Source organism: Acipenser ruthenus, chromosome 33, assembly GCF_902713425.1.
Source record: "Acipenser ruthenus chromosome 33, fAciRut3.2 maternal haplotype, whole genome shotgun sequence".
In the NCBI taxonomy this organism is placed as follows: Eukaryota; Metazoa; Chordata; class Actinopteri; order Acipenseriformes; family Acipenseridae; genus Acipenser; species Acipenser ruthenus.
This window is the reverse complement of record NC_081221.1, coordinates 13,502,666-13,514,029: the sequence shown is the minus strand read 5'-3', so window position 1 is coordinate 13,514,029 and position 11,364 is coordinate 13,502,666. Positions and strand designations below refer to the sequence as shown.

Here is an 11,364-nt window from a genome sequence, read left to right as displayed (position 1 = left end):
ACATCATGAGACAGCAGCCCTATGCTCTACCATTACAACATCATGAGAGACAGCAGCCCTATGCTCTACCATTACAACATCATGAGACAGCAGCCCTATGCTCTACCATTACAACATCATGAGACAGCAGCTCTATGCTCTACCATTACAACATCATGAGAGACAGCAGCCCTATGCTCTACCATTACAACATCATGAGAGACAGCAGCCCTATGCTCTACCATTACAACATCATGAGAGACAGCAGCCCTATGCTCTACCATTACAACATCATGAGAGACAGCAGCCCTATGCTCTACCATTACAACATCATGAGACAGCAGCCCTATGCTCTACCATTACAACATCATGAGACAGCAGCCCTATGCTCTACCATTACAACATCATGAGACAGCAGCCCTATGCTCTACCATTACAACATCATGAGAGACAGCAGCCCTATGCTCTACCATTACAACATCATGAGAGACAGCAGCCCTATGCTCTACCATTACAACATCATGAGACAGCAGCCCTATGCTCTACCATTACAACCACATGAGAGACAGCAGCCCTATGCTCTACCATTACAACATCATGAGACAGCAGCCCTATGCTCTACCATTACAACATCATGAGAGACAGCAGCCCTATGCTCTACCATTACAACATCATGAGACAGCAGCCCTATGCTCTACCATTACAACATCATGAGACAGCAGCCCTATGCTCTACCATTACAACATCATGAGAGACAGCAGCCCTATGCTCTACCATTACAACATCATGAGACAGCAGTAAATTGAAACGGATATTGGTGACCAGAGAAGCTACATTTAAAGAGAGTTTTTGAATATGTTTATGCCTGGTACATAATTTAATGGAAGCAAAATGTGGGCGTTTGTTTAACCGTTTACACGCAGCAATAAACTTTGCAGATCTGAGTTTAAACTGATGGTCTCAAGCTGTAGACGCAGAAGACGACGCAGTGTCGATCCACCTTTTAAAAGCAGGCGCTTGTTTTGAAATCACGCTGCAATGACACAGGAATGACAGCAGGGTTTATAATAGTGAGAATTATCTCTGTGGTTTGTTCTTAGCTACAGGTAAAGGACTGACACAGAGGTCACCAACGCTTACAACAGCACCCCATTGCTTCTGTGGTTTTGAATTGCTGTGCGTACAAAATCAAACCGCTGGAACTGAAAATCTTGGAAAATTGTCAAAACAGACAAATCAGTGATGGTCTTATTTAATTGATGACTTTAATAGGCCACACGTGTAATTCATTTAAAATGTTAAGAGAAAAGGAGCACACAGCCACACTGGCAAGATGCATGAGACTTGTTGGAAGTTGTTTAAGATGCCTATTAAAGCACAAAGCGGTCTAACATTTTCACACATGAGTGTCTGTGGTTTCTATATCACTGATTACTGATTGAAAATTGAAATTCTCACACCCTGAGGTTTTCCTGCAGGTAGGTATATAAGGCTATAAAATGACAAATCTTGAGGTGTGCTAGTAAACTTGCACACGACTGTATCTGGATTAGAGGACAGCTCCATAAAATACCACTTTGAACTGGGAAAGCAGTGTGGAGTAGTGGTTAGGGCTCTGGACTCTTGACCGAAGGGTCGTGGGTTCAATCCCAGGTGGGGGACACTGCTGCTGTACCCTTGAGCAAGGTACTTTACCTAGATTGCTCCAGTAAAAACCCAACTGTATAAATGGGTAATTGTATGTAAAAATAATATCTTGTAACAATTGTAAGTCGTCCTGGATAAGGGCGTCTGCTTAGAAATAAATAATAATATTAATACAAGGTGCTGCTGCAGTGTTGGGGAGGCAATGGGAGTCGGGGACTGATGAGGAAATGAAGGCAGGGGAAGCAGGTTTGAATCCTTACCAAGCTCTGCAGGACCGTTCCGTCCTCAGAGAAGTGTCTCTCCACGTAGCTAGAGGACAGCAGATTACTGCAGAGAGAGGAGAGACAGAGCATGTGAGCACTTGATCTCTACAGCCAATGAAACACAAAGACTGGCAAGGACTGTCTCTAGCCTTGAATACAATTTCAAAAAGGGAGAGTCTAAAAACATCTTTCAGAGCAAATCTGAGAATCCGGTTTGAGGTTGAGGTGTTAAAACTAAATCAGTCAAACCATCACCAAACAAAAACTACAGCTCCCACAGTGCACTGCGTTCCTGTAGTTTGGGATGAGCGTTCTGCGATTGAGGTGTTAAAACTAAATCAGTCAAACCATCAACCAACAAAAACTACAGCTCCCACAGTGCACTGCGTTCCTGTAGTTTGGGATGAGCGTTCTGCGATTGAGGTGTTAAAACTAAATCAGTCAAACCGTCACCCAACAAAAACTACAGCTCCCACAGTGCACTGCGTTCCTGTAGTTTGGGATGAGCGTTCTGCGATTGAGGTGTTAAAACTAAATCAGTCAAACCATCACCAAACAAAAACTACAGCTCCCACAGTGCACTGCGTTCCAGTAGTTTGGGATGAGCGTTCTGCGATTGAGGTGTTAAAACTAAATCAGTCAAACCATCAACCAACAAAAACTACAGCTCCCACAGTGCACTGCGGTCCTGTAGTTTGGGATGAGCGTTCTGCGATTGAGGTGTTAAAACTAAATCAGTCAAACCATCACCAAACAAAAACTACAGCTCCCACAGTGCACTGCGTTCCTGTAGTTTGGGATGAGCGTTCAGGGAATCATGTGGAACAGCAGGGAAGCACATGAGATTTAATAATGACTATACAGAACGTTTGACAGGTCCTGCTGCGAGACAGCCACCTGACAGATATTGGATGGAAATGACATCACATTAAGATTAGCCATTTGTGTTTAACCACATAGTATATAAATATTGCTGATTTTGCTCTCCTCTCTCGTGAGGTGGGTTTCACTTTGGACTGAACCCTGTACAGCAGTGTGGAGTAGTGGTTAGGGCTCTGGACTCTTGACCGGAGGGGCGTGGGTTCAATCCCAGGTGGGGGGACACTGCTGCTGTACCCTTGAGCAAGGTACTTTACCTAGATTGCTCCAGTAAAAACCCAACTGTATAAACGGGGAATTGTATGTAAAAATAACGTGATATCTTGTAACAATTGTAAGTCGCCCTGGATAAGGTCGTCTGCTAAGAAATAAATAATAATAATATCTAATAATATAATTACATAACACCCTGTACTGCACAGCGAAGAGGAAGCTGCTTGGACATTGTATTTCAATTTCAATTTTAATATCAGCTTGTGTAGCCAGATACAGGTACATGTCTAGAGCTTCTCTTAGTTTTGTGAATTTCACACAGTTGTCATGCTGGGGGTCCCTCGAAACCCCCATTCTGTTCCCGTCACAGCGGACAGAGGGACAGAGGGGACTGTGTCCACAGACTGGCTCATTGTTCAATCCACAGCTACAGCTCTTACAGAACAAAGCAATGCGATCCCAGCCTCGTGCACTGACGTTTCGAACAGCGAACAGAGACAGCATTGTGAGGCAGTGAATACAATTAAAATTTTTTAAAAAAACCAGTTGATTCTTATTTTACTTAAAGTGATTGTTCTAGCTCTACAGGGTCTCAAATCTTCAGTTTTGAAAGAAACACATAGTTGTAAGCATGTATTTTCTATTGGGAATCTCCTGTGGTTCTGTGTGAACACTCAGCAGCACAGAGGCGCTGCGTGGGTGCAATATACTCACTGGTTTAAATCCAGCTCCAGGATGAAGGACTTCTCAAAGGCATCCACTAGGAAGCTTGCTTGAGCGAGGTGGAGAGTCTGGGAGGAGACAGAGGGTCAGGAGAGCGTGGGGTTAGGGTTCAAACTGGACACACGGCTAGTAATGGTCACACTTATCATTCCGAACACTTGACCGGTCTGGATTTAGAAACACAAAGAAGATGTAGGAATTCAATGAAACGCGTTTAGACTAGAAGTCTTTGTCAGTGTCTTCAATAGAAACACTAAAAGAAACTTAATAAATTCAATGGCAGACGTTTCGACTGGCAGTCTTCAAAAGAAAGTTTGGGTAGGTCTGGATTTTTAAGGGAAAGAAGCAGCTGTTATCTTTGAAAGCAGGCAGTGTCATCGCAGGATGCACAATTTAATAAAATGAAAACAGCACACCGATACAGTGTTTATTAAATAAATAATATTGCTAAATAATTCGTGGGATGTGCATTAGCTGCCACGAGCATGCAGTCGGCTTCTGCTCCACTTCGACTAACTAGCAGACACCCAGGCTTCCGAAAATGAACCAGCGCAGAGCAGGGGGAGGCTGTTCACAGAGTACAACAGCCTCCCTTTCTCCTTCTCTGCTCCCCCAGTGTGCCGTGAATCAAGAGAAAATACCAGTGAAATAACCTCAACACCGCGATTACTGCAAAGATTAATGCCTCAGCTATAAATAAAGCAGGAGATGTGAAAGAGACGTGGCATGCGAAATGATTTCACTACAAATGCACTACCTTCCCAGCCCACCCAGAGTCAGAGCCACGCTGGTGTGCAGGAGTCAGGCACACACTCCAGCATGCACGCTGCCCTGAGTCAGAGCCACGCTGGTGTGCAGGAGTCAGGCACACAGACCACCAGCATGCACGCTGCCCTGAGTCAGAGCCACGCTGGTGTGCAGGAGTCAGGCACACAGACCACCAGCATGCACGCTGCCCTGAGTCAGAGCCACGCTGGTGTGAAGGAGTCAGGCACACACACCAGCATGCACGCTGCCCTGAGTCAGAGCCACGCTGGTGTGTAGGAGTCAGGCACACACACCAGCATGCACGCTGCCCTGAGTCAGAGCCACACTGGTGGGCAGGAGTCAGGCACACAGACCACCAGCATGCACGCTGCCCTGAGTCAGAGCCACGCTGGTGTGCAGGAGTCAGGCACACAGACCACCAGCATGCACGCTGCCCTGAGTCAGAGCCACGCTGGTGTGCAGGAGTCAGGCACACAGACCACCAGTATGCACGCTGCCCTGAGTCAGAGCCACGCTGGTGGGCAGGAGTCAGGCACACACACCAGCATGCACGCTGCCCTGAGTCAGAGCCACGCTGGTGTGCAGGAGTCAGGCACACACACCAGCATGCACGCTGCCCTGAGTCAGAGCCACGCTGGTGTGCAGGAGTCAGGCACACACACCAGCATGCACGCTGCCCTGAGTCAGAGCCACGCTGGTGTGCAGGAGTCAGGCACACACACCAGCATGCACGCTGCCCTGAGTCAGAGCCACGCTGGTGTGCAGGAGTCAGGCACACACACCAGCATGCACGCTGCCCTGAGTCAGAGCCACACTGGTGTGCAGGAGTCAGCCACACACACACACACACACACACACAGACACACACGTTTTTGCTCCACGTTCCGGTATGTTTAGCACACCTTTTTCAAGAGAAAGTGTGTCTGAAAACAAACAGTGAAGACACTTCAAGGCTTTTGATGCCAACACTAACTTATTTCTATTGAAATCTATTAATGTGCTTGTGATGACATTTACTCAATAGTTAACGATGTAACGATCTCCTGCTCCTGTCTATTTAAACCTTCAGGCATCGTGGTATGGAGTCTATTTATCCAGTGATTTTCCTTTACTCTTCTGTATTGTACACGGCCTCATTGTATTTCTTCTAAAACTACATTCATGAATGTCCTTCAGTGTGTCTGTGGTCCGTTTCTGTAGGGGCAGCAGGGCCGTCGAGAGCCGTCATGGGCCACGGGGAAGGATTGTATGTCCCGCTGCGGCTGTACAAACTCCACGTGTATTGGTAAATGTATTTGTATTTTAAGCAAGATAACGGATCATTCTCTAACTGTGTTTACCACCAGCTGAAGAAAGTACTTTATTTATTTTACACGATACCATTTTTCTGACAAACTGCTGCACCACGTTGTGTTGAGCAAATTCTAGATCTTAATAATAGAATAATTCATAATGATTTGAACTTCCACATTTCATGAATAATTCATGAAATGCGGAAGTTCAAATCATTGTGTGAAGTGTTTGACAGCGTCTGGATACACAATCGTTACACCACAGAAGCACATCGGCTCAGTGTGCAGCGCGGGACTTTTTCTTTTCAATGTGGTGGTGGGGAACGCAAAGGGTCTTGTGCAGGGCTAGTTGTTTTAAAATATTTCATATAGATTAAAAAAAAAAACAACAGTTCCCCCTTCATCAGGGCCCCCCTTCGAGGCGCTGGGCCCCCCTTCGAGGCACTGGGCCCCCCTTCGAGGCGCTGGGCCCCCCTTCGAGGCGTTGGACCCCCCTTCGAGGCGCTGGGCCCCCCTTCGAGGCGTTGGGCCGCAGGGAAATGTCCCTGTCCTCCCCACCCTCTAGGTGGGCCTGAGAGGCAGCTACATGTGCACCCGTTATAAAAACCAATTTTGTCTGACTTATGAAAGTATAGGTGCATGCTTCCAAACTATTTTTGAAATGTTGGGTAATAATTTAGAAGATGTATTTACCCTTTTCTGTTATTATACAGCTTGATCATTATCATCAGACACAATAACGAGGCCACCAGTCATTGACAGAAATGAAGCCATGATATCAGTGACCAGTTTGTGGAAGAAGCCTCGGACGCGGCGATGCTGTGTGTTCATGGAGGATCTTTATGCTTCTCCGATGCACCTCCAAGCGCTGCTGTTCATACAGTCTCTACAGCCCTTTGGGTGCTAAGCTTAGTTGCTGGCTTGTCTCTGTGTGTCAGCAACATTTATACCAGATAACTCCTGCTTGCACCAGGTCAGGTGAGGTCAGTTTTGTTCACTTTACTTCCTCTTTCTCAGGTAACAACGTCCCGACACTGCCCACACACAGCAGCTCCCTCAATCAGAGTTTTGTATGGATCATCTCCCCTCCCTGACAGCATAGCCCTGCTGCTCCACCCGCTCCCCTCCCCCTCCCCTCCCCGACAGCATAGCCCTCCTGCTCACCCCCCTCCCCTCCCCTCCCCTCCCGTCCCTGACAGCACAGCCCTGCTGCTCCACCCGCTCCCCTCCCCCTCCCCTCCCCGACAGCATAGCCCTCCTGCTCACCCCCCTCCCCTCCCCTCCCCTCCCGTCCCTGACAGCACAGCCCTGCTGCTCACCCCCCTCCCCTCCCCTCCCCTCCCCTCCCGTCCCTGACAGCACAGCCCTCCTGCTCACCCCCCTCCCCTCCCCTCCCCTCCCGTCCCTGACAGCACAGCCCTGCTGCTCACCCCCCTCCCCTCCCCTCCCGTCCCTGACAGCACAGCCCTGCTGCTCACCCCCCTCCCCTCCCCTCCCCTCCCCTCCCGTCCCTGACAGCACAGCCCTGCTGCTCACCCCCCTCCCCTCCCCTCTCCTCCCCTCCCTGACAGCACAGCCCTGCTGCTCACCCCCCTCCCCTCCCCTCCCCTCCCCTCCCGTCCCTGACAGCACAGCCCTGCTGCTCACCCCCCTCCCCTCCCCTCTCCTCCCTTCCCTGACAGCACAGCCCTGCTGCTCACCCCCCTCCCCTCCCCTCCCCTCCCGTCCCTGACAGCACAGCCCTGCTGCTCACCCCCCTCCCCTCCCCTCCCCTCCCCTCCCGTCCCTGACAGCACAGCCCTGCTGCTCACCCCCCCTCCCCTCCCTGACAGCACAGCCCTGCTGCTCATCCCTCCCCTCCCCTCCCCTCCCTGACAGCACAGCCTTGCCGCTCACCCCCCCTCCCCACTCCACTCACAGCTAACACATTACCACACCTCAATACTGCTGCTAAATCATGGTCAGTGAAAGCTTCCAGCTTCACAGCTATAAATGCATTCCCAGAAACAATTCGAAACCGGAGCCTTCTGTGAACAAAAACACAGCATCACCCCCCCCCCCCCCGCCCCCCCGCCCCCCGAGGGCATCATTTAGAGGGAATGCTTTTTAAAAAGTGAAATGGATATGTGAAGAAGCCGGTATCGTCGATATGGCCGGATGTTAACGGAGTGTGGTAATCAGACACTGTGTGTGTCAAGAGTCTGCAAACACTGCTTTGTGTCTGGATCACTGATCTGGTCACGAGTTAAAACAGCATGGCAGTGAAACGGTTCATTCTCACTCTGCAGCGGACCCCCCCCCCCCCCCCCCCCCGATATCTCATACTGGAATTTCTTTGCACTAAATGGAAAATGACCTCGCGTTCAAAATCAGCAATCATGATTCTTATTAGATATTAGAAAAAGCTCCTCGCAGATTCTCACCCACTCAGTGTCAGCCAGTGTCAGCGCTCTACACTGTATTCTAAATGAAGCTCTTAATTAAACTGGGGGGGGCTCAGACAGCCGGACGCCTCTGCCCCTGACTGCGTGTGAGGGGGGGGGGGGGGGGGGGGTTCTCAGTTAAAAGCTGCCCTACCCAGCCACACAGCCCAACAGTGCACAGTCTCCCTACAGTACAATCCCTTGCAGTCTGTTTGCCTCCCTCTTCTCTGTTTCTCACCTTGAGAATCAAGGCAGGTATTGAGTTTACTATTTAGAGTGTTAGACAGACAGACAGACAGACAGACAGGTTTCTGCTCTCGTTATAGGAACTGTGGAAGAATATAATAAAAACGGGCATCATCCAGGACTCCTATTCAGGATTACCCCCCAGGAAAATACGCTACAATACTGTAAAATGATCGCAGGATTCAATGCAGCAGAAGCATGCTGTATAAACTCGGGATTGGATTTATAAATCGTTTTTGGTGACTGGGAGCTCTAATTGGGTCGCCGTGCAGTGAATACTATCTCTGCTAACAACACAGGTTTGCTGTTGTGTGTGTGTTGGTATCAATGGAGCGCTTGGACATTCCCCGATTTATGCAGAAATGCAATACTTACATGTGCCCGGCCGTCTGAATTAGTCTTCACCCGGGTGTCGAGCTCGCTGTGCGGGATCTCGTTGTCCGAGTGGATTTGCTGCAGTAGCCGTTTGGGTCGGGTGATGTCCTCCGCGGGTTGTGCGCTCTCCCAGTCCCAAACCAGCGCACCCCGCATAGCGCTGCGGCTCAAACCTTCACATTGAAAAAAAACTATTTCAATAACGAGTCAATAAATAAAACAGACAATTAAATAAACACCTCGATATCTAATCAACACGCGTGGTTACGCGTGGCAATATAGAACAAGGACGCAGAAATGTCACAACAGCAAACCGGGGCAGCAGTGTGGAGTAGTGGTCAGGGCTCTGGACTCTTGACCGGACGGTCGTGGGTTCAATCCCAGGTGGGGGACACTGCTGCTGTACCCTTGAGCAAGGTACTTTACCTAGATTGCTCCAGTAATAACCCAACTGTATAAATGGGTAATTGTATGTAAAAATAATGTGATATCTTGTAACAATTGTAAGTCGCCCTGGATAAGGGCGTCTGCTACGAAATAAATAATAATAACCGTATTCAGCATGTTTTTTAAACAAACATACATGGTGCGGATCAATCCACAACGCTAAAGACAAGTGATACTGCAGACTGTCGATGCAGCAGGGGAGAAAACCCGCTGTAGCTCTCATTATAAACGCAAAGGACAAGGCGCCGCTTTCTTCCACTATAGAGCAGAAGGAAAAAACGCAGAGCTAAGCCTAAAAAAGAAAAAAAAAAACACGAGTCCTTCTGGAATTGGAAAAAGTGATTAGTTGTGCAAAAAAAAAAAGCTGAATTGGAAAAAATCTAGACATGCGTTTTTTGTTTTTTTTTTCCCTTACCTGAAACTGTGACTCGGGAGCTCACTGCAGCAAACAGCAAATACCGCAGCGCATTCATGGTGTCCACATAGTCCCCGGTTTGTGTCAGGGAAGCAAGTCAGTTGAATAGGCTACTGAAATGAGATTTGCCAAATCACCCTTTTTAGTGCTTACCCGTCTCTCAAATCGTTTTTTTAGTCGTTTTGTTGTTGTTGGGAAGCACAATTTTGTAAAAAAAAAAAAAAAAAAAATGTTTATTTAAACATGCGATTTAAAAAAAAAAAGGAAATGGATAGGAGATTTGGGGGGCGCGGGGGGGGGGGGGCGGTTGTATTTTTAATATAGATTTATTTCTTCATTTTTTTTATATATTTTTTTTTATTTTTTTGCAATATGCAGCCTGCCTATCCGCCTTCTGCGGGGATCGAGCGACTGCAAGAAAAAATATATACAAGAAAAAAGGAGGAGAGCCCATCATTAGCAAAGAGGGAGAACACGTGCGATTCACTGAGCCCTCCCTCTCTCCCTCTCTCTCTTTCCTTCTCCCTCTCTCTCTCTCTATCCGTTTTATCTGCAGAACACCTGCAGCAGCTAACAGATAACGGGGCGCAGCCAAAAGCACTCGGCGTTCTGTATCATTTCAAATGCGTGCGTGTCGCACACCATTGGGATCGTGCGAGGGGTCTGTGGGTTATGAATTGCATGTGGTCTGGGTGGGCGAGTCTGTGTGAATAACACCGAGGGGAACCGCCGCCCCGAACATGGCCTTCAGATAAAGACTGACAAACGGCAATGCGTTTTGCATGCGTCCGCGTCTCAGCAGTGTGCCGGCAGGCGTTTGGCCAGTATACTGCCCGCTAATTCAGAAACGGCCAGTCTATAATAGGTAGGTTAAACCGTTGGCGAAATTATGCAGCTCCTGAGGGAGCCATTTTTTAACATTTAAAACAAACAGAATATACTTACACGTTATGTGTTTGTTTCATTGGTTCAGGCCTTCTGCACACGATGGAAGGGGAATTGTATCGCATGACTCCAAGATTAATGATGTATTTTAATGAGCTGTTGTGAAGCAGTAACCTTGCGAGACTCTTCATCGTGAAACAGGAGTGAAAGCACCTGCCAACCGACCTCCAGTCTGTCACCTCTCCTGCCATGCGTGCTGTGAATGAAATGAGCTTGAATCAGGTTTCTGTGTATTACTGACTGGGTCACAGAGAGGTTAGCTGAATACAAAATAAACCAGCCACGAGGAGGACTGCACCTTTATAAGTGTGTGCTACATATGGCACGTTGTGTTACTCTTGTGGCGTAACCATATCCACGATTCAACAACCTTCCACAGTGCTTTAACACGACTCAAAACTGGACACTGCGTTTACTTACGGATAACGCTAGTATTGACATCCCGTTTTGACAGACAGTCTAGATTAGCTAAGAAGCAATACTGTGCCCCGCCCCCTTCTCCCACACGTCATGCTAAGTGACTTTTACAGCCCCGCCCCCTTCTCCCACACGTCATGCTAAGTGACTTTTACAGCCCCGCCCCCTTCTCCCACACGTCATGCTAAGTGACTTTTACAGCCCCGCCCCCTTCTCCCACACGTCATGCTAAGTGACTTTTACAGCCCCGCCCCCTTCTCCCACACACGTCATGCAAAGTATTTTTTGCAGCCCCGCCCCCTTCTCCCACACGTCATGCTAAGTGACTTTTA

General features: G+C 48.4%; 1 protein-coding gene across 1 annotated transcript in view; it reads right to left on the bottom strand.

Moving 5' to 3' along the window:
* Nucleotides 1-10,088, bottom strand: part of LOC131704952 (disintegrin and metalloproteinase domain-containing protein 11-like) — a gene marked incomplete at its 3' end in the record, with an annotated part of 21,257 nt that extends 11,169 nt beyond the window's left edge. Inside the window, 4 exon segments of the mRNA XM_059006627.1 lie at nucleotides 1,887-1,953; nucleotides 3,696-3,772; nucleotides 8,809-8,981; nucleotides 9,671-10,088. Of these exon segments, the coding sequence (XP_058862610.1) occupies nucleotides 1,887-1,953; nucleotides 3,696-3,772; nucleotides 8,809-8,981; nucleotides 9,671-9,728 (375 nt within the window).
* Nucleotides 10,089-11,364: the final 1,276 nt, after the last annotated feature.